The sequence below is a fragment of the Stegostoma tigrinum genome, chromosome 28 (assembly GCF_030684315.1).
Source record: "Stegostoma tigrinum isolate sSteTig4 chromosome 28, sSteTig4.hap1, whole genome shotgun sequence".
Lineage (NCBI taxonomy): Eukaryota > Metazoa > Chordata > Chondrichthyes > Orectolobiformes > Stegostomatidae > Stegostoma > Stegostoma tigrinum.
In genome coordinates, this window is record NC_081381.1 from 39240700 (window position 1) to 39264990 (window position 24291).

A 24291-nucleotide genomic window follows, 5' to 3' on the forward strand; every position below is an offset into this window, starting at 1 on the left:
GATGCTGTAGTTCTACTTATGCTCCAACAATGGTGTCGGGATGAGATTTAGATTAACATTTATCTGTTTTTCTAACTTGTACCGTTGTTTCAGAGAGTGAATTTATTTATAAAATTTGCAGGGGCTTGATAGACGGCTGTTCTCTTGCAAGATTTTAATGATGTAATGGCTTCTTGTTCTTAACACTTATGGATTTTCTGCATACATGTAATGGTTGATGAAAAGTTTATCCCAACATTTAAATGTTTAAATTTAGTAACTATAATTCACAATTGGTTATGTTTGAATTATGTAAGTATTGCATAAAATAGGAAATCAATCACAGAATATTTGACGAGTATTTTGTTGTGTTGTCAAAGACACTTCCATCTCTTTTAAATGTTCCTTTAAGTTTTGCCATTTCCTAGGTATGGACTATACAATATGTAAGCAGGATTGTGATAGAATACTTTAAATGTGCCAGTTTAGCATTCGTGGGCATGTAGAGCTAGATGAGTATCTGCTTATTTGATTTCACATGATGCATTAAAATTTGGGTAAACAGAAAAGAAAGTATTGTCTCACAGAAAATCTATAACTTGATCTCTCTAAATTAGCTCATTTCCTGTATGAAAATCTATCAACTAAAAGTTTCTAAAGAATAAAAACAGCTTGTAATATTTTCACCTTTACCAACTGAAATGTCAAAGACATTTCTAAATCGCTGAAGACTGAAGGAAATCTTTTTCTTACATATCATTTATGAAACTGCCTCTCAGTTCTACACTCAAGGACTGGTTCCAACTGACTGTTTGACTGACTGTAAATTCTCATCGTTTAATGCTAAATCTGAAGGAGGAAGAAAAGTTACAAGTTATTAGTGTGACAGAAATGGACTGTGTCAGCCGTATGTTTTTTTTAAGGATTGGTCTGAATTTGGTGGTTTTCTCCAGTGTACCCAGAGGTTTAAGAAATGAAAAGAGATTGTATTCACCTTGTTTGCTCACAGAGCAGCCCATTCACTCTGTGCAAAGCTCTTTTGAATCAAAGTTCCCAAGGCAATACTCACATGTTTACAAAGGTAATAAGTGAGACCCTTTTAATCACATTGCTAGAAGCATGGGTATTGGAGAAGTTTGACTGCAAGGAGTCATAAAACCGGTATTTGTAAAATAATTTATTATCTCTAAATAACATTTCTATGCCTACAATAAACACTTGGATTTATTTACCTCTTTCACAAAATTAAAACATCACAAGGAGATTTATGCACATCCAGGGAAAATGACTAGCATATTCAGAAAAAAGTCCATCTTAAGGACTTTTCTTTAAGTAAGGATTTTCGAGCAGATAGAAGAATGCAGGAGTACAATTCCTGGTGGACCATGTTGCAAGCAAGGGAATGCAGTGAAGTCACAAGAGGATGTATCCACTAGGATTTAGGAGTGAAAAAGTTAGGGGATTGAGTGAAATTTGGAGGAATTTGAATTGATGTACAGTACTATTACTGGAACGGGAAGATCTGCACTTGGCATTCGGAATAGGATGTGGAATTTTAAATAAGTTAGAACCTATGTGGTTTGAGTTGGTAGAGAGTGTTTTTGAGAAATAAATGTTTTCCCTAAATTTGGAGTGAAGATAAGTTTCAAGAATCTATTTATTTGTGGTATTTTATGTGACTTCAAATTTGTCATAATGGGACTTCTTTCTTCCCCTTCATCCATGGGATTTGACAGTCGCTGACAAGACCAACATTATTGCTCATCCCTAGATGCTTTTAATAGTGACTTATTATGACACTTCGTTATGTGAAAGGGCTGTCAAACACATTGCTGTGGTATGGAGTCATTTCCTTCCCAAAAGAATGTTAATGATCAGATGGGTTTTATAGCAATCAACGACAATTTCATGCTCATCATTAGTAAGGCTCGCTTTAAATTTCAGATATTTTTTCATTTGAATTGAGTGTAACTTCCATCATCTGCTATGGTGGGATTTGAACCGATGTGTTCAGAGCACTAGCGTAGGCCTCTGGATTTCACTAGTCCCTTGACGTTACCATACAATAATGTCTGCTCCATTAGATATTTGAAAAAAAGTTATATTAACCTTCTTATTTAAACTCATTAGACATCTGCATTAATACTGACTTTGGTGAACAGCATCGGGATTCCCAGGAATTTTAGGGTTTAGGTTCACGATGATTTGAGGATTATTCTACAATAAATTTTCTGATAGCTCTACCATCCAATAGATGGTGTGGCAGAGAATTCATGATAACCATGGGGAAGTATCCAACTGTATGTTTCTAGATGGTTGTTATTGTTGAGTCCTTTGAAGTCTTCTTACCGTAAATGATTTTCATTCCTGTATTTACATTATACAAATTTGTAGATTCCTGTGCCTCTGAAACTCTTTATCCTTTCCTTGAGATCTTGGTAAGAAAAATGGATAGCTAATCTAAGTAATAGCTGAAAGATACTGGGCTACTTATATTCCATAACAGCTTGCATCACTTCCCAAGCATTGTGTTGGACCTTGGTTTCAGGTCAGAGAATGAAGTTACTTTGCAAAATAGACTATTTAACAGTTTATTTGTTTACACACTAATTTACAGCATGCTCCTTTAGAGGGAACTTCTGTAATCGTAGATTATCCTTCTTGAACTCTTCCGACTAATCTAGCAGTATTTTCTTGTGAATCTTATAATTGATAAGGCTGTGTTCTAATATTTAACTCTGTGTTTAACTTATTGGTTCAATCCAGCTGTTTAAATATCTCTTCACCTGTTGTTAAATGATTGGATTCTCCATAGCTCATAACTGTATTCAGAATAATTTTTGAAATGTGTTAAACTGAGCAAATTATAGCATCTTTTTTCTGTTCCAAGTTAACATTTTCCTTTCTTCACACTTTGCAGCAAGCGCAGCAAAAAGTTTGATAAATTGTAAAGACTAGTAATGCTTAATGAGCAGTTGTAAAGAAATTGCTTCTAACTAAACCCAGCCAAAAATGTATTCTTTTGTCACATTAGTGAAGTGATTCCTTTGTCATCTGAGTGTAGTTGCATCAGCTTAGATGCTGGTTGCCACTGATGTAGTCGCATATGTTTTATTTTAATGGGCCTTTGCATAAATTGTAACAAAATGAAACATGAAATGTAATAAATTTCTGATGATATTCTTAACTGTGTGTCTTTATATACCTAAGAGAAGTTGTGAAGGTTATTTTGTAGTTTTCTATATTTATCAGATTAGAATTTAAATTTCTGACCATATTCATGAGTATATTTAATGATTTGTGTGTATACATGTATCTTCTGAGCATTGAGTGGTCTTGGTGCAATGCTGGTATGTCATGATTATTAAACTGGCGTCAATTTTGAGGCAGCAAACAATATTGTTTTCACTTTTGTCCCTTGTATTACATAGCATTTTTTCTGAATTTTGTCTATCTTGCCTGTTTTTCCTATTATCTGCCTCAGTCCTTTATCTTTTCCCCACATCTGTGAAATTAATTCCTCTGAATAGCAGCAGATGAAAGGCACTTTGTGAACTGGATCATTGACTACAGGTAGTTCTCCTATAACATGATTGTTGCATTCTTGTATGACCTTGCCCTATAGAAAACTCTGTTATAGGGAAATTGCTATAAAAAATCACTATACTGTGCAGTAGAAAGTTTGCATTGTCTAAATAACGTCCACTATTCATCAATTGCATTGCAGCCAATTCGTGTTAATGAAACACACATTATAGCAGAACTGCCTGTATTCTGTATCAAATATTACAGAAGCTCAAGCTTTTAATTTCTAATGTGTAACTGCAGTTTTACTTCACAAACAGTTACTTAAATAAGAAGCACTTTGGGATAGCATGTGGACTTGATAAGTATTCATTTCTAGATTAGTGTACTTTATTTATAGCATGACTGTACTAAATGGGTCCTCTTTTCATTAACAGCATAAACAACAAATTGCAGCAGCCTGAGGCCGCCGCTGGAGTCCTGGAATATGCGATGAAACACTATGGGGAGTTAGTAAGTATTCTGAATACCTTGTGCCTAAAAAGCAAACCAGTGCAGTTTATCCCTAAAAGTAACTGTTTGGCATGTGTTCACAGTACTAACAGTTACATGTTATTGGAATCAAGGTAAAGTTGAAGCAATTTGCCTTGCTCTCAAACGAATTAGAATGCGAGAAACAGACACCATTTTATACAAATTGAAAAGACGGTGCTGATTGGTTGGATCTTTATTGACATAGAGATCTGGCATGAATTGTAATTCCCAGCACAAGAGGACTGTAGGTCTGCTGTCTCATTCGAGAGAGGGATACTGGTCGTGAGTTTAATCTGAGGGTTACCATGCCTTGAGCAAGCGGAGAGATCGAGAAGGCAGGACTTTAATTGTGAGCTCAAACAGTGGGAGTCAGGATCACACTAGGTAGGGAACTACAGGTGTAAATGTACTATACTTAACCTGCCCATGTGCCAGCACTTCATAATGTACGCTTTGAAGAAGTGGTTGTAGCCCTGTGCAGGAGATTTGTGTATGACTCAATTAATTATGCACTTTTTAACCTGAATTCTCATTTATTAATATAGTTTTCCATGTGTACAACACACCTATAAATAGTATGTGTAAATTTGAGATGGTACCGTAACAATTTGCCAAACTCATGGTTGGGACTTATGGACTTTATGCAACACTTGAATAGAATTGCTGGCACTTAATTGTCAGCTGAAATTTCCCACTACTGCCCTATCTCCGCAGCTGTTAGAAGTGTTGTCTATAATATATTGTTTCCTCCTAATGATAAAAAGCTGCATTGGTTTTTAAACATTGCTAAAAAGAGACTAGAAGTTGAAGCATTTTGCCTTGCACTCATGAGAATTAGGATGTGAGAAACAGACACCATTTTATACTGATTGAAAAGACGGTGCTGACTGGTTGGGCCATTATTGACACAGAGATCTAGCATGAACAGTGAATTCTAATTCCCAGGACAAGCAGATAGACTCTGTTTGGGAACGACATTGCCATGGAGATGCAACAGAGTTTGGCTGTCCCCATGAGTCCATCATTTTTGAAAAAAGATGTAATGTATGTGTAACAAAGTGTGAAGCTGGATGAACACAGCAGGCCAAGCAGCATCTCAGGAGCACAAAAGCTGTGCCCCACCTCTTCCTCCGTTACATTGATGACTGTATCGGCGCCGCCTCTCGCTCCCCAGAGGTGCTCAAACAGTTCATCCACTTCACCAACACCTTCCACCCCAACCTCAAGTTCACCTGGGCCATCTCCAACACATCCCTCACCTTCCTGGACCTCTCAGTCTCCATCTCAGGCAACCAGCTTGTAACTGATGTCCATTTCAAACCCACCGACTCCCACAGCTACCTAGAATACACCTCCTCCCACCCATCCTCCTGCAAAAATTCCATCCCTTATTCCCAATTCCTCCGCCTCTGTCACATCTGCTCCCAGGATGAGGCATTCTACTCCCGCACATCCCAGATGTCCAAGTTCTTCAAGGACCGCAACTTTCCCCCCACAGTGGTCGAGAACGCCCTTGACCGCGTCTCCCGCATTTTCCGCAACACATCCCTCACACCCCGCCCCCGCCACAACCACCCAAAGAGGATCCCCCCCATTCTCACACACCACCCCACCAACCTCCGGATACAACGCATCATCCTCCGACACTTCCGCCATCTACAATCCAACCCCACCACCCAAGACATTTTTCCATCCCCACCCTTGTCTGCCTTCCGGAGAGACCACTCTCTCCGTGACTCCCTTGTTCGCTCCACACTGCCCTCCATCCCCACCACACCTGGCACCTTCCCCTGCAACCGCAGGAAGTGCTACACTTGCCCCCACACCTCCTCCCTCACCCCCATCCCAGGTCCCAAGATGACTTTGCATATTAAGCAGAGGTTCACCTGCTCATCTGCCAATGTGGTATACTGTATCCATTGTACCTGGTGTGGCCTCCTCTACATTGGGGAAACCAAGCGGAGGCTTGGGGACCGCTTTGCAGAACACCTCAGCTGGGTTCGCAATAAACAACTGCACCTCCCATTCTTTAGATGACATGTCCATCATGGGCCTCCTGCAGTGCCACAATGATGCCACCCGAAGGTTGCAGGAACAGCAACTCATATTCCGCTTGGGAACCCTGCAGCCCAATGTGGACTTCACCAGTTTCAAAATCTCCCCTTCCCCCACCGCATCCCAAAACCAGCCCAGTTTGCCCCCTCCCCCCACTGCATCACACAACCAGCCGAGCTCATCCCCTCCCCTCACTGCATCCCAAAACCAGCCCAGCCTGTCTCTGCCTCTCTAACCTGTTCTTCCTCTCACCCATCCTTTTCTCCCACCCCAAGCCGCACCTCCATTTCCTACCTACTAACCTCATCCCACCTCCTTGATACGTCCGTCTTCCCTGGACTGACCTATCCCTCCCTACCTCCCCACCTATACTCTCCTCTCCACCCATCTTTTCTCTCCATCTTCGGTCCGCCTCCCCCTCCCTCCCTATTTATTCCAGAACCCTCACCCCATCCCCCTCTCTGATGAAGGGTCTAGGCCCGAAACATCAGCTTTTGTGCTCCTGAGATGCTGCTTGGCCTGCTGTGTTCATCCAGCTTCACACTTTATTATCTTGGATTCTCCAGCATCAGCAGTTCCCATTATCTCTGATACAATTTCGGATCAAGATCCTTCTTCAGAAAAGTTCCTACTATCTCCGCTGCTAATACTACTGTAATATGTAAAAGTGGTGTCACACTGATTTCAGTGAAATAGTGGCAAAATTATTAGAAAAATGTCAAAGGTTAATATGGATATTTAAGAAATATTTGCATATCTGTAGAACCACATGAAACAGACGTTGAATCACCTCAGTCCAATTTAGAAAAGTCCTGCAGTGCTGCCATTATACGGGTTTCTGGTTCTGATTTTGGCCAGATTTGTCCGTATAAATTCTTCTTTTGACTTTCTAAAATAAAATCATAAAATGCAATTGCTTCTAAACAGAGGGAATTTGCATATTTTCAAGTAAATTATTTGCTTTGGAGTCCCTGAAAAAAATCATAATATTTTGAATGTCAGTCTCTGGATCTGACCAAAATGCTAGTAAATCTACTAGGTAGCTGCATCTAAAATAGGAGCAGAAAATACTGAAAATATGCAGCTGGCAGGCCAGCCTTTTGAAACAAGAAAACCATAGATTTTCTTTTACTTTTCAGATTCTGCTAAACTAGCATTTCAGTGTTTTAAATTTGATCAGTATATTTTTCAGTGACAAAAAAACTGATTTCACTCTGATCACCTATCCTTGTCTGCAAGCAGTGAAGCTGGTTGAGTTTTAGAGTGATTGCACTCAATCTAATAAACTTTTACCAAGTGAAGGGTAAAATATGAGCAGTAGTTAATTAATGTTTCTGTAACCTTCCTGCAGTTTTGCAGATGTGCCAGAGTTAAGAATGGAAGAAACAGGAGCAGGATTCATCCCTACAGCTGTACCATTCCTTATTTCAAAGTCTTTACATGTGTCTTATTGCAGTTTATGTTTTATAATGGTGAAAATATTGTTTAACAGGGTATTCTGAAAAGAAAATGAAGCCAGTTGGAAGAGAATTTGCTCAAAGATAGTCTTGGCACTTTTGTTTTGTGTTGGCATGCTGCATTTTTTGGGATACAGCAATAATTATTGTATCTGATAACTACTGAATCCATTGTTTCCTGAGGAGCCTCCTACTACATTTTGCAGGATACCATTAGGGAATGTAATGGAAGAGCCATCTGTTTTTCAGACAGTGGATATGTCTTCAGTGATAAGAACCAGAGGAGGCAATTTGGATTCAGTGACTTGCTGCACCATTCATGAGTGGTGGATCATGTCTGATCTCCTTACGGCCTCAACTTCACTATTCTGCCTGCTCCCCATAACCCTTCAACTTGTTACTGTTTAAAAATCCGTCGATTTCCTCCTTAAATTTCTCAATATTCTGGCATCCATCCTACTCTGAGGTAGTGAATTCTGCTGATTCATGACACTTTGAATGAAATAATTTCTCCTCATCTCGGTCTTCAATTTATTATGCCTGACCCTAAAAATATGACCTCATGGTCTAATTTCACTCAGATGAGGGAACACCCTCTCTATGTCTATTTTGTCAATTCCTTTTTGCATCTTGTTTATCTCAATAAGTATCCCCATTCTTCTAAACTCCAGACAGTATAGACCTAAACTGCTTAACTTTTCTTTGTAAGACAAATGCCTCAGTTCTCCAATCAATCTAGCGAATCTCCTCTGAATTGACGCCAATGCAACTAAGTTCCTCCTCAAGTAAGTTGATCAAAACTGTATGGAGCATTGTAGGCATTGTTTCACTAATGCTTTGTACAGTTGTGGCAACATTTCCCTACTTTTATACTCTATTCTTTCAGCAATAATACCAAAATTCCATTTGTTTATAGTACTTTTGTCCTCATATCCAACTCATTAATATAGATTGCAAATAGTTGTGGCCAAAGACCGAATCATATTTCACCCCATGGATTACATCATACCAACCAGAAAAAGACCCATTTTGTCCTAATTCTCTGCCTTATGTTGGTTAACCAGCCCTCTGTCTAAGTAATAAATTACCGCTAACCCCATGCGGTGTTGCCTTGTGTATTAACTTTTAGTGTGGTACCTTATCAAATGCCTTTTGGAAGTTGTACTGAATTTAAGGGATCTACGTTATCCATGTTTCACAATCTCGATGTTTTGTTTTAACTCCTCATGTCATCTAGAAGAGTGACCTTTGTTGTGTTTGCATAAAGTAGTGGGCAGTCCAGACCTAATACAAGTCAGTGAGGCAGGCGTTATCGCATTTAGAACATGTGAGGAGACAACTGAAGTTCATGGAAAATAAACTTTTTGGCTGGTTGGCCCAGAAAGCATTGCACCAGTGATAACGGAGGTGACCAGGACATGGATAAGTATTTTAGTAACAGATTGGTTAAGTTGTAGTGGAGGCAAGCAATATTGCAAATGTGGAAATAAACTATTTTTGATGGAAATTATTTGAATTTGAAATCTGCACTCATGATTCAAAGTGAGGTTAAGGTTGCAATCAGTGTCATTCAAACTGACGAATGAGTACACGTCCAACCTAATCAACTACTCCTCACGTGACAGTCTTATCATATCCAGGATCAATCTAGTGAACAGAGATAATGGGAACTACAGATGTGTGAGAATCCAAGACAACAAAGGGTGAAGCTGGATGAACACAGCAGGCCAAGCAGCATCTCAGGAGCATAAAAGCTGATGTTTCAGGCCTAGACCCTTCATCAGAGAGGGAGATGGGGAGAGGGTTCTGAAATAAATAGGGAGAGGGGGGAGGCGGACCAAAGATGGAGAGAAAAGAAGATAGGTGGAGAGGAGAGTATAGGTGGGGAGGTAGGGAGGGGATGGGTCAGTCCAGGGAGGACGGACAGGTCAAGAAGGTGGGATGAGGTGGTAGTTAGGAAATGGAGGTGCGGCTTGAGGTGGGAGGAAGGGATGGGTGAGAGGAAGAACAGGTTAAGGAAGCGGGGACAAGCTGGGCTAGTTTTGGGATGCAGTGTGGGGAGGGGACGAGCTGGGCTGGTTTTGGGATGCAGTGGCTGGGGGGGTGGGGGGGCAGATTTTGAAGCTTGTGAAGTCACATTGATGCCATTGGGCTGCAGGATTCCCAAGCGGAATATGAGTTGCTGTTCCTGCAACCTTTGGGTGGCATCATTGTGGCGCTGCAGGAGGCCTATGATGGACATGTCGTCTAAAGAATGGGAGGGGAGTTAAAATGGTTCACGACTGAGAGGTGCAGTTGTTTATTGCGAACCGAGCAGAGGTGTTCTGCAAAGCGGTCCCCAAGCCTCCGCTTGGTTTCCCCAGTGTATAGGAAGCCACACCGGGTAGTGGATACAGTATACCACATTGGCAGATGTGCAGGTGAACACCTGCTTAATATGGAAAGTCATCTTGGGGCCTGGGATGGAGGTGAGGGAGGAGGTGTGGGGGCAAGTATAGCACTTGCTGCGGTTGCAGGGGTAGGTGCCGGGTGTGGTGGGGTTGGAGGGCGGTGTGGAGCGGACAAGGGAGCCACGGAGAGAGTGGTCTCTCCGGAAAGCAGACAAGGGTGGGGATGGAAAAATGTCTTGGGTGGTGGGGTTGGATTGTAGATGGCGGAAGCATCGGAGGATGATGCGTTGTATCCGGAGGTTGGTGGGGTGGTAGGTGAGGACGAGGGGGATCCTCTTAGGGCTGTTGTTGGTGCTGCGGGGGCGGGGTGTGAGGGATGTGTGCGGGGGCGGGGTGTGAGGGAGTGCCACAATGATGCCACCCGAAGTTTGCAGGAACGGCAACTCATATTCTGCTTGGGAACCCTGCACCCCAATGGCATCAATGTGGACTTCACAAGCTTCAAAATCTTCCCTTCCCCCCACTGCATCCCAAAACCAGCCCAACTTGTCCCCTCCTCCCACTGCATCCCAAAACCAGCCCAACTTATCCCCGCCTCCTTAACCTGTTCTTCCTTTCACCTATCCCTTCCTCCCACCTCACACCGCACCTCCATTTCCTACCTACTAACCTCATCCCGCCTTCTTGACCTGTCTGTCCTCCCTGGATTGACCTATCCTCACCTATACTGTCCTCTCCACCTATGTTCCTTTCTCTCCATCTTCGGTCCACTTCCCCCTCTCTCCCTATTTATTTCAGAACCCTCTCCCCATTCCCCTCTCTGATGAAGAGTCTAGGCCTGAAACGTCCACTTTTGTGCTCCTGAGATGCTGCTTGGCCTGCTGTGTTCATCCAGCTTCACACTTTGTCAATCTAGTGAACCTTCCCTGGGTTGCCTCCAATGCCAGTATTTTTTTTTTATGTTTCAGAGGACTAAAAATCTTCCCAGTTTTTTCAGAAGTGGTCTAACTAATGCCTTTATAGTTTCAACAAGTCCTTTTTTATACTGCATTCCCTTTGAAATAAAGACTAGCATTCAGTTTGCCTTCCTTATTACCTGCTGAACCTCTATGCCAGCTGTTTGTGATTTATTTGTGAGGACTCCCAAATCCCTCTGTACTGCAGCTTTCTGCAGATTTTGTCCATTTAAGTCATTATTCAGCTCCTCTGTTCTTCCTGTCAAAGTGCGTACTCTCACATTTTCCCACATTATATTCCATCTGCCAAGTTTTGCCCACTTCCTTATCCTGTCTCTATACCTCTACTAACTCTCAGCAGTTCCCTTGCAACCTATTTTTGTGTCACCTGAAAAGTTTGCTATGGTGCATTCACTTTTTTCATCCATATAATTAATACTGATCCATGTGGCACTCACTAGTTCCAGATTACCATCCTGAGAATTCCCCCTTATCCCAATAGTTTTCTATCTTGTATGCATGCTGATATACTACCTTGAAAACCAGGGACCTTATCTTATTAACTAACTTACTGTGTGGTTCCTGAAAATCCAAATATGTTACGTTCTCTGTTTCCCCTTTATCAATCCTGCTTGTTACCTCCTCAAAGAATTCTGATAAATTTGTTTGATATGATTGTTCCGACACGAAGCCCTCCTAACTCTGATTATTTATTGCATCCCTTATAAAAGACAGTTACAATTTCCCAACAACAAATGTTAATCTAAATGACTGTAGTTACCTGTTTTTGTCTCCCATTTTTAAATAAGGGCATTACATTGGTAGTTTGCCAATCCCCTGGGACATTTCCAGAATCTATAGATTCTTGGAAGATTCCTACCAGTGTATCTCATTATCTCTGTACATACTTCATTTAATTTCCTAGCATACATCAAATGGCGTCCAGGGATTAATTAGTCTTTAGCCCCATTAGTTTCTATAGCACTTTTCCTCTCGTGATAATTATTGCATTTATTTCCTCTCTTCTTGCCACTTGATAATTTAGTATTTATATATTCAATAGTGTCTTTTACTATGAAAACTGATGCAAAGTGTTGACTCAATTCCTCTGTCATTTCCTGATTCCCCATTACTGTTTCCCTAGCCTCACCCTGTAAAGGGCCTATGTTAACCCTGGCCTCTGATATTTTATATTTATCTAAAGAAGCTCTTGATGTCCATTTGATATTCATTAAAATCACTCCGTGTGAAAGAAGTTATAGCATTCCACCATTTTGGCAACCACAACCTCACTCGCTATTGTATTTTATGAAAGTTGCACTCACTTGACCTGCAGTTAGGCTATTGAACTTCAATCAGTGAATGGCATAGACCAAATGTAAGATCATTGAAGGATAGCATCAGTTGATCTTAGAACATACGGTGTTCTTTTGTTGGTTCTGCGTAGTGTAATAAAGCTTTTCAAATGTAAATGAAATTAAATGATGAAAATAATGATTTACACCATGATTTTGTAAGCCATTGTCTTTGTAACCAAGGATAAATTTTCTGCTTTTGATGGATGCCTTGCTAACAAGGTTGCCAGAAACTCAAATGCAGACATTTAGAGGAAAGTCAAGTGTATATCTTCTTCTTGGGCAGTTTAGAAAGCACAGCAAGATGTTCTCTGAAATCAAGTCTCCAATATTGAAAGTCCTGTTCAGCAAAATCTGCGAGCTAGTCAGAGGTTGGCAGCATTCCAACTTGGCAGTGCCATGAACAAACCATGGCTGCCGCTTGAAAATTAGCAAAGATTACAAAGATCAAGGTGTAAGGTAAATATTTTGTTGGTGAGTGTTTTCTTTTCACAGGTGAGGAGGGCAGGAGGATAGTTTTCAGCAGACATCGATCAAACCTTGATCTGACACTGAGTGCCTTTGATAGTTAATTGATCACTTAAGGTTCCCATTTAGCAATCAGGCAAAAACATCAAAAATGGACTTGCAGCCTAGAACTCAAGGGGAGGATGGAAAAGCGGAGGGATTCAGTTATGCTACTGCCCCGTCTGATTAGGTTGTCTTCCCACCTCCAGGCCCACCACCTCCAGCACTACAAAACTCTGCTCAAAGTTTCTGCTCTGGCAGATTAGTAAGTTAACATGACCCATCACCAAAAGCTACTTTCGCTATGCTATAGTTAAGTTGCCTTGCATCCTGTTACATAGTTATTAAAATGCAATGGTCTTGGATGGGTTTATGTATTCAAAGACAAACTGTGGGATTCCAGTGTAATGTTTCTTTTAATTTTGTGTCAGTCGTTAACAACTAGTGGTCTTGAATGACTGAATGGTAGTTTCTTCATTGCTGTCATTTCTTCTTACACTAATTTTGCATTATACTCTACTAGTTTACCAGTGTGGTATTAAAGTGAAACCCACAGAGCCTGTTCGCAGTCTGCTCAGCAGCTGTGCAACTAAGGTAACTGTGTAGGAATTATGTTTATACCTCCACAGTTATCTCAATATTGGTTATTTCCTGAAACTGCTATTTTAATTGTCTAATCCTAAAGAAGTGTGGCTGGCTTCCACAGTACAGGTTATGTGCCATAAAAAGCAACACTAAGACAAACTAGCTAAGTTAATACTGTCAAGAATCAGAAATCACTTTTATTTGTCAAGATTTATATTTGTTGAGCCTGTGCAATCCACTCTGAGGACACCTCAGTTCATACAGTTGCACAATATTCAGTGAAGACCATTGAGGAAAAAAAACTGCATGTTTATAGCACTTATTCTTTGCTTAAAACATCCCAAAGCACTTGACAGCTGAAGAATCACATTTGTAGTGTAGTCACTTTTAAGGTGAAAATGGTTATGTTGTGCCTGTTGGAATGCATTGACTGATTAAATCCCTCTTTTGAATCCAAAAGAAAATTGATGAGTCAGACTTTATATGTGCGCGATCATTGGATTTGACAACACATGACATAATTAGCCCTGGTATGTGAAAAGACATTATATACAAATCCATGTGCTATCAGTTGGAATAAGTTCAGCTGAACTACAGAAATAATCAGGATGCTGTGTAAAAATGTTCAGATTTTTAAAAATTTTATTTAGAGTAGATTAGATTCCCTACAGTGTGGAAACAGGCCCTTCGGCCCAACAAGTCCACACCACCCCTTTTGGAGCATCCCACCCAGACCCATTCCCCTATAACCTACAAACCCCTGAACGCTACGGGCAAGTTAGCACGGCCGATCCACCTAGCCTAGCCTGCACGTCTTTGGACTGTGGGAGGAAACCGGAGCACCCAGAGAAAACCCACGGAGAATGTGCAAACTCCGCACAGACAATTGCCCAAGGCTGGAATCGAACATAGGTCCCTGGTGCTGTGGGGCAACAGTGCTAACCACCATGCCACTGTGCATCCCATTAAAACAGAAATTGCTGGCAAAACTCAGGTCTGGCAGCATCTGTGGGGTGAAAGAGTTAATGTTTCAAATCTGGGGACTCCTCATCAGAACTGATGTATCTGATGAAGAGTCACCATACTTGAAACATTAACACTTCTTTCTCCCTTGAATGCTGCCAGGATCTGCTGTGTTTCACGAGCAATTTTTGTTTTTCTTTCAGATCCCCAGCATCCACAGTATTTTGCTTTATTCAAATATTTTTTATAGTTTGCAGTTCTAATACATTATAATTTCATCTGCATGTGCTGGAAGCAGGGAGACTTGTTTAGATTGCTTGTAAATAGAACATGATGGAAATGCGGTAGACAATACAAGATTAATGGCCATTGTTTGACTTAAAAATAAAATGTTAACTTCCTATGTCCATATACCTTTATAAATTCAGTTTTAAATATCTGTCAAAACTGTATGCAGCAAGTACAGTGATAGTCTTAGAGAAAGTGAAAATTCAGCTTTTAAAATATTTTTGCAAACATCCCAATTTAACTTTTTTATCCTGGATTTGCAAATGAATACTTTTCATATGTATGTGAGGATTAGAGGCTTAATTATTTCAAATTTACTTGGTTGTCTTGAGTTAGTGATCTGTTAGCAATATGCAACAATACATAATGGTATAATCCTTAATATATGCACACGTCTGATATTTGAATTAAGCCTGTGATTTTACAATCATTAAAATCCATGTAACAATCAAATCTGTCCTAAATGATGCTTGTACTCTGTGTCCCATTGTATTATTTGCCCCTTCTACGAGAATGCCAAAGTTATGATGAGCAGTATTGAAAGCACTGACAGACAAATGTTTTCAAGGATATACAACTGCAAGTATGTACTGCATGCTGCAGTCTTTCTTACCCTGTAAATTTTGTGACACATTTTATAGGAGATCCAAGCGACATGGTATGAGAAGCTTCATGAGTGGGAAGATGCTTTGGTTGCATATGACAAGAAGATGGATATGAACAAGGATGATCCAGAGCTTGTCCTTGGAAGAATGCGCTGCTTAGAGGCACTTGGTGAATGGTGAGTTTCACCGTAAGAATTCTTAAGACCAAGAAGCTCAATACATCCAAAGCTCTAATCCTTTTTTCACTAATTGCAATGCTGCTCGTTTTCTGAATCATTCCACTCAGTTGATTCTTTTTATATAAATATACTGCCTACTTAAGTGCATTTTCTTGCTAATTTGTTTTGTAAAACAGTTGATTTTGGAAAATGTTCCACTTGACTTCTCTTGTAAGCCTTAACTTGATAATGTTTAACTTCTGCCACCTTGTATTTGAACTTGTCCCATCAGGGAATCTCCATTTCTATAGTTTTTTCTAATTTTGAAACCATTATAGTAACCTTTCTTCTTTCCAAAAGATTGAAGTGAAATGAGATAATTGGAAGAGATGTGTAACAGATTGATAGAGAGAAGCTTATGTAGAGAGTAGTCTTTCATTAATGTACACGAGATTAGAACCTGGCATTTTTCATTTTACCACATGTAAAATAATCATATTAATATGCAACAGGCAAAATTCTAGCGAAACCTAAGCTGAAGACCGTTCGTTTACCTTCTCTGAATGTTCTGCAAAAGTTACTTGTCACTATCAGTCCAATTCTGAATGATGTCCATATGATTATAGACTGCTTCAGTATTTGATATGTGGTAAATGGTGTAAAACATTGTGAAATCATCAGCAAGCATCCATTAGTCTAACCGCATGATAGGGGGAAAGTCATTGTTGAAGCAACTGTTGATGCTTGAGCCTAGGATACTGCACTGAAGAACTCCTGCACTGATGTCTTGGGACTGAGATGATTAACTCCACTACCCACAACCATATTCCTCTGTGCTAAGCATGACTGCAACTAGTGGAGAGCTTTCACCCTATTTCCAATGACTGCAGTTTTGTTAGGCTCATCAATGCTATATTTGATCAAGTGCAACCTTGATGTCAAGGGTAGGGTCTCCCACCTCTTCTCTGGAGTTCAGTTCTTTTTTCTGTTTGTACCAAGGTTGTAATGAGGCCAGGAGCCGTGACCATGGTAGAACCCTAACTAAACAGCAGTGAGCAGGTCATTCCTGTGCAAGTGTAACTTGATCATACTGTTGATGACACGTTTTTATCATTTTGCTGATCATCTAGAATAGGTGGGGTGCCCAGGCTGGATTTGGCCTGTGTTTTGTGGATAGAACATACCTTGATAATGCTTCACGTTGACGGATAGATCCCAGTTATAGCTGTATGGATGCAGCTAGTTCTGGACCATAGGTTTTAAGTATTATTGGCAGAATGTTGTCAGGGTCAATTGCCTTTACAATTGAGCTTCCCCATTATTGAAAATGGCAATATTTGTGGATCCTCCTTCTGTTAGTTATTTAATTGTCCACCATTCACGACCAAATGTGCTAGGACTACAGTGTTTCAATCTGATCTGTTAATTGTGAAATCACCTAGCACTGTCTATCTCCATGCTGCCTCTGCTGTTAAGCATGAATGATGTCCCGTCTTGCTTCACTTGAAGCAGCAAGTCTGTAATTTGATTTTTGTCATACCTATCTTACCTTGACCATCTTTACCTTGTGGATCATGCAAGTTAGAATACAGTACAATGCCTGATGTTCTGCTTTATTACTGAGTGCTTGTTAGATAATGAACTATCAATGACTTTCCAAAGTAATTGGGATGATGTGTTTATTAGTTACAGGGACACACTATTAAATTCTTTATTATTTCCAGTCTCTGAGGCAACATCATCAAGGATAATCTATAAATGTCTTAAACTGGATGTAAGTTAACTTTTTTTTTTCCAAATCCTTTGTTGAAAACCTGGAAAAGATGTCCTAACTAAGGAAAACATCATGTCTTTAGTTTGGCCAGACAATGTGGCTCTTGAGATAGTGGCACATACTGAAATTTGGTGGGTGTGGAAGGAAAGTCACTAGCTAGCATTGAGTTTGAATACTCTGATGTTAGCCAAGACTGACTATGTTTGGAGTACACATGCAACTGCATGTCTATGTTGAGCAGTTCATCCACCATTGCAGGTGAAGGGTATGTCCAATGAGCAAAAGGGTTAAAAGCAGGAGTAGGCCATTTAACAAAATCGTCACTGATCTGATTGAAACTGCAACCCCACATTCCTGCCCACGCTGATTACCTTTCACCCCTTGCTTTCCAAGAATCTATCCACTTTTGTCTTAAAATATTCAAAGACTCTGCTTCCGCTCCTTTTGAGAATCACTTTGAAAAATGGACAACCATTTGAGAGAAAGAAGTCATTTGATTTCTGTCTTAAGTGGTGAGCCTTTATATTAAATAGTGACACCTCCAGTTCTAGATTCTTGTACAAGATCCCTATCAAATCCCTTGGAATCTTATTTGTTACAGTTATCCCTTACTCCTATAAGGGACCACACATTTTTCATTTCGGGGCCTGACTGAATTTAGCTAAAGTAGTTGGGATGCGCCAGTGGTGTTAGTTCCTAAGCCAAATGGTCAATTAGATTAGATACTGTAACAAGAATACATCCATATCAGCCATTGCACTGTCAGAAGATTGTATCGATAGGGTTGGCAATGTTTCATTCCTTTCCAAGACTGATCAATTGAAGGGAATACTGCAAGTTCCATTAACATCTAAAGCTTCAGAGATGTCACTGTTAGCACCACTTTTGTTATACCAATGTGGAGTCATGCCATTTGGGTTTAAAAATACTCTGGCTGCATTCCAAAGATGACAACTTCTTCAGCAGACCTTCAGGGTCGAGGATGACTTGCTTCCACTCGAGGGGATGGATGTTGTGGTAATTGAATAGTCCAATCCTGGAGTCTCAGACTCAGCCATAGGTGGATGGGTGGGATGCGCTGGGTTCTGCACGCTCTTTCTGCTACTTATGCTTGGCCTCCATGTGCCATACTTGAAGTGGGTGACAATTTTGTGGATGCTTCTTCAGTTTATGCTTTCTAGGGCACACAGTTCCCACATATTGGTGAGGTTTTGTGTTTGTTTAAGGAGGCTTTCAGGGTATCCTTATAGCATTTCCACTGCCCTGCTAGTGACCACTTATTTTGTGGACCTTGGAGTAGTGCACTTGTTTAGAGCGTTTTGTGTCAGGCGTGTGGATAATGTAGCCTGCCCATTGCAGTTGGTTGTGTGTGACTGGTACCTCAACACTGGGGATGTTGCCCTGGGAGAGGATGTTCATGTTAATATGCTCCCCCTGCCAGTGGATTTGCAGGATTTTGCAAAAGCACCTCTGGCAATAACTTTCCAAGGATTTGAGGTATATGCTGTATTTGGTCCATGTTTCTGATGCACGCAGGAGCGTGGGGACCATGACTGCTCTGTAGACCATGAGTTTGACGCTGGGCTTGAGATCTCTGGTTTCGAACACATTGTTCCTTAGACGTCCCTCTGTTGCATTGCTGGGTTGATGTTAGATTTCATCCCAAGTTTCTGCTTGCACTGAGAGGAGGCTCGCAAGCTGTGGGGAATGATCCATGTTGTTCAGGGGCTTATCAAGGATTTTGATGGTTGGGGGGCAGTGGCGGTGATGCAGGGGTGGGGGGCACACTGCGTTGTGTTGCAGCATTGGGCTGCCAGAGATCCTTTGTTTTCAAGATGTTTAGTCTGAGGCCAATTCTCTCTCTCTCTCACCTTGGTGCCTTAACGTCAGTGATGGTTTGTAGCTTGGCCTCTGGATGTGCAGGCACACAAGTGTCACCTGTGTACTGCAGCTCAGTGACAGACATTGGGTGGCCTTGGCTCTGGCCTTGAGGCATCAAGTGCTGAACAGTTTCCCACTTGCACTGTAGGTTAGCTCAAAGAGCTTCATGGAGATGGAATGGTGAGTTGTGGCAAAGAAGATGGAGAAGAGCGTTAGTGGGAAGATACAGCTCTGTTTAACCTCAGTTTGTACTCATATTGGGTCTGTGGTAGAAGAAGCTTGAGTAAGCTGGGCTTGTACTCCTTGAATTTAGAAGAATGAGATCTAAGTAAAACACATTAAATTTTAGAAAGAGCATGGAGAGGGACAGACCTTAATTTTACAAAGAGCCTAACGAGGCTGATCTCCATTTTAAAAAGTGGACTAAGAGAGACAGACCTTCATTTTAGAAAGGGTGCAAACAGACAGACTTTCATTTTAAATAGAACATCTAGTGGGCCAGACATTTAGAACATTGAACAGTAGAGCATGGTACAGGCCCTTTGAACCATGATGTTGTGCCAACCTTTCATCCTACTAAGATCAATCTACCCTGCATATCCTACATTTTACTGTCTTCCATGTGCCTATCCAAGAGGAGCTTAAAAGTTTCTAAAGTATATGACTCCACTATCACTGCCAGCAGCACATTCCACACACCCACCACTCTACTTTAAAAAGAGCGCAAAGACAAGTTAACCTTCATTTAAAAAAAAAATCGAGAGAGGCTGCTCTTCATTTTAGAAAGAGTTTTGAGAGACATACACCTTCAATTTAAAATGAGTGTAGAGAGAAACAATTAGAGTCTTCAAACCATGCAAGATTTGAAAAGACACACAAAAGTGACATTAGCACAAAGAGAGCTGAATTCGTTCTTGCTCCACAACAGGGAAAAGATTCATGACAAGATCCAGAAAAATTTGCTTGTTTCCACTGGACAACAGTCCTCCATGGAGAAACCCCATTTGATTTAAAGGTCCTCAAGAAACTGCAATGAAGCAATTTCCTGTTTCATCAAGAAAGACATTATCTGTGTAGGAAATCCAAAAGATAAAAAATTCTCCTGTTTAAATAAGTTTTCAAACTTTGGGAATGCTGCAGTGGTAAAATTAGTTATAAATAGAAACATAAATATTAATAATGAGAAACAAGTTTGTGAGGAGCTAGATAAAATGAAAATGATGTGTAATGGTGATCTGAAAGAATTTGTGTTGAACTGTGTCTTAAGCACCACCCACCATAGTGATGTCATACAGACATGTGGCAGAACAATTTAGGATCTCAAAGGAATAAGACAAACCAAAGTCTATCACATCAGTGTAACTTTTATGTAGATTAAAGTGCTTGTTGGTTAAGACAAGAACCCCTTCTTAGACTAAAAAGTAGTTTTCTTCTTCCACACTAGTCCAAGCAGGCCTCTAGATCCCTTCTGGCTAACAAACAAAAGTCTGCTCAGAGATATGACCTTTGGTCTTTGTTAGATTGTGCTATGATCCAGTTTAATTGCGTTTTATGCTAGTGTACATTCAAGATATAGCCACTAACACAATTGTGGAAACTTTTCTTAACGTTGACATGCTATAATTTATTATCTTTAAGTAAAGTGGTTATTGTTGTATTGAGCATTTCATGTAGACAATAGATGCGAGCAATCTCTTTTTAGAGAATCAGGTAATATGTACTATATATATGTATCGGATACAAACAATAATCTAAGTTCTTATTTAATTCTATAGCTTAATGCTTATAAATGTAAAATTGTATCTTCTGTTTCTCTGCCCATTTCCTAGACCATCCAGATCCATTTGGAATGTTATAATTCGAATCACTGTTCAGTGTAAACAATTTGGAGTCATTGAAAACTTGTAACAACTTGGACAATATTTTGCTCTTTACACCATTTATAAAAATGGCCAGTAACAGCACTCCAAATACTGATCTTATGAAACTTGGTGAGAACACAGTTTTCATTCTTGATACAAATGACTTTTCCCTGTATCCTCAGTAATCAAAACATCAAACCAGGTTAATACTTTGCCATCTGACCATTGAGCACGTGCTTTGTGAATCAATCTCTTTTATCAGTTGTGCCAAATACTTTATTGAAGTTCAGTTAGCCAACACCCCTGCATCAATCGTTAACCACCATATTAGTAACTTGCTCTGATGGACCAAGAAAATTGTTCAAATACGACCTTCAACTCTTGAGTCAATGTTAGCCTGGAAATAGCAATATACTTCCAAATGATCCCATATGTTACCCCTCATTGTAGTTTTGAAATCTTGCTGAATAAACACACAAAATTCCATGGCCTACCATTTTAGAATTCATTTTCTGGCCCGTTTTAGTTTTTTTAAAACAAAGTATTTATAAAAAGCTTTAAAAATTACTGCTCGAGGTTATCCAATTAAATTTCCTCAACTGAATTCACTAGCTTTACACCTCCAGTCTCTTAAAATCTTCTACAGTTTGCTTCCCTCATGATTCTTAGTGGTCACAGAATCACAGGATTGTTATGGAACAGAAGGAAATCTCATGCATAGAATCATTTGAAAGAAAAGTTATGTTTTCAAACCCACTTCAGTTTAAGGATGTAACACCTAGAATAGATGAGGAAGAACCATTGGATAAGGTGTATTTGAATTTTCAGAAATCTTTGATAAAATCCCAATTAAGAGGTTAGTTTTGCGGATCGTTTGGGAGGTAATCGTTCATGTACAACTCAATGTACATGAGAGTGGTAACATACTGGCATGGATTGAGAATTGATTAGCAAACAGAAAACAGTAGAACTTCATTGCAAGAGTGTTTGAGTACATGAGCAAAGATGTCTTATTTCAAGTAGGTCAGACTGGGGAAGGATGGCAAATTTCCTCTAAAGGACATGAGTGAATCATATGGGTTTTTCATGACAATTGATAGTGGCTGCAAGGTTACCATTAGACCAGCTCCTGTCCCAGATTTTATTGCCACTATCCACCATGGTGGCATTTGAACCCAGGTCACTGATCATGTCTTCTCAGGGGCCTTGTGTGGCTGATGAGCCTTATCCTAGAGCTGCTTCACTGACCGCACATTTGGTAGATGTTTCCGGATGGTGAAATTGCTCCTTGACCTTGAGATTATTACCATTCTTTTCTCTGGTTCGTGATCTGTACTACTTCTTGCCACCATGTGTTTTCACAAAATTGTGTCCCTTCATACACGAGTTGCCATCAATTCACTCTCTTCTGAGTGAGGATTTCCCATGCATTGACGGCTATGTTGCATTTCTTCAGGAAGTGTTTGTATGCTTCCATTGTCCTCTTGCCCAAGTGCCTTTCTTGAACTGGGTGAAGAAAATTTGCTTTAGTAGTCAGAGCTCAGGCATCCTAAGCATATGGCCAGCTGAGTGGAGTTGGTTTCAACTGATCATAGCCTTAAAGCTGATGCTGTTAGCTGCTGATGTTAGTACACCTGTCCTCCCAGATGGTGGTTCTCAAGGGCCTGAGGTGGCATGTATATGTAGTTCAGGTTTTGGAGTCATATAGCAGAGTCAGAAGGACAACGACCTGATTCACAATGATCTTGTTACCAGCTTGAATGTCAAAAATTCTCATCCTTAGGCATCGACGGCAGTGCTCAGACATAAGATGCAGTGTTAAATCTTTGTGTTCATAATTTATGGTAAATAAGAGGTAGCTTCCCAGGCAGAGGAAATGTTCTATATTTGGTGGGAATTTCTCTGATCTTAAAAAGAGATGAATTGGAACTTGACCTGGGATGATTTGGTAGAGGATTTGAGTCTTGAGGCTTAGACCAATTTCTCATTATACTTCCATGAAGGCATTGAGTAGGGCTTCAATATTCTCTTCTGAGAGAGCAGGGACGATATTGTCATTCGAACACTGAAGTTCCACATAGAATAGGATATCCTTTATTGTGAGGTCAATGTTGTTTACTTCTTGGATTTCAATCTGTTGAGGTTGAAAAGTATCCACGGGAGTGAGAGAATAATGCCCATATCATTTGGAAGCTTGTGCTTGACAAGATGGAGAAAAGTGTCGAGATGATGATACATCCCTGCTTAAGCCCTGCCTTGACCTTGAAGCATTCTGCCATTGATATGGACTGTTTTTGACATCTTGTTGTGGAGGAGACAGAACCTTGATGAATTTCACTGGATAGGTGGCCTTTGATAGGATCTTCCATTGCACTTCCTGATTGAGTCAAAAGCCGTAGTTAAATCGATTGAAGGCCATGTGGAGTGGTTGGAGTTGTTCCTGGAATTTCTCTTGAATTTGCAGAGCAGTGAAAATCAGGTCCCTGGTTCCACGGTTTGAAAGCCACAATGACTTTTTTTTTGAGCCAGAAGGAAGGCACCTAGCGAGGTTTCAGGTGATGATCTTCCTGGCACTGGAAAATAGGGAGATTCCTTGGTACATCTCACAGTCCACTTTGTCTCCTTTTTTGAATATGGTAGTGATGGCAGCCTCTCTGAGATCGGCAGAGAATTTTTTGTTTGTCCCAGATTTTCAGGAGCAGTTGATGGAATTTACAGATAAGCTCTGCACTTCTCCGTTTGATCATGCCTGCTGGAATCCAATTTACTCCTGCGCCTCCTCCATTCATCATCTAATGGAGGCTGCAACTTCTGCCACAGTAATTGGAGATTTCTTCAAATTTGTCCTCGTTGGCAGTTGTAATGCTGTTTAGGGGATCTTTGAAGCGTCCTCTCAACCAGAGGCTGATGTTTTCTCTGTCTCTCGAAAGGATGCCTTCATTACTGCACACTTGTTTCAAGCCAAGGGTGTTATTGTATTAATGGCACAGAGGAAACCTCATGTCTAATGCTTGTTGGCCTGGAGATGCAGTCCCTTAGGTTTTTTCATCCACTTATAGTTCTTGATTTCCCAAGTTTTTGTATGTAATTCCACCTTTGCTGTTTGATGAGTTCTTCTCTTTGCCTGGCTGGTGATGTTGTTCTGCCAGGTATAGTGACCTTTCTTAGCGATGAGATCTTGGAAGATGTGGTCATTGTTGTTGAACCATTCATGGTGTTTCCTCATCTTGTAGCCATGGTTTCTTCACAGTATGAAATGGTGGCTGTCATTAGCTCTTTCCAGATTTCCTCCACTCCTTTAAAATGAATTCTTTGGAAATTTTGCTAAAGATATTGTTGAAAGTTTGCTCGCCTACTTAGCTCTTGAAATTGCTGATGGTCAAGCTTGTTTCTGAACTGTTTCTTTGTCTTCAGCTG

The 24291-nt window shown here is 40.4% G+C and overlaps 1 protein-coding gene across 4 annotated transcripts in view; it reads left to right on the plus strand.

Annotated features, from left to right (window-relative positions):
- The window catches only part of mtor (mechanistic target of rapamycin kinase), a 366257-nt gene that overhangs the window by 190460 nt on the left and 151506 nt on the right, over nucleotides 1–24291 (plus strand). For all 4 annotated transcript variants that reach the window (XM_048561203.2, XM_048561201.2, XM_048561202.2 and 1 more), the window contains 2 exons: nucleotides 3942–4017; nucleotides 15236–15375. In XM_048561203.2, the coding sequence (XP_048417160.1) occupies nucleotides 3942–4017; nucleotides 15236–15375 (216 nt within the window). The remainder of the gene's footprint in view (nucleotides 1–3941; nucleotides 4018–15235; nucleotides 15376–24291) is intronic.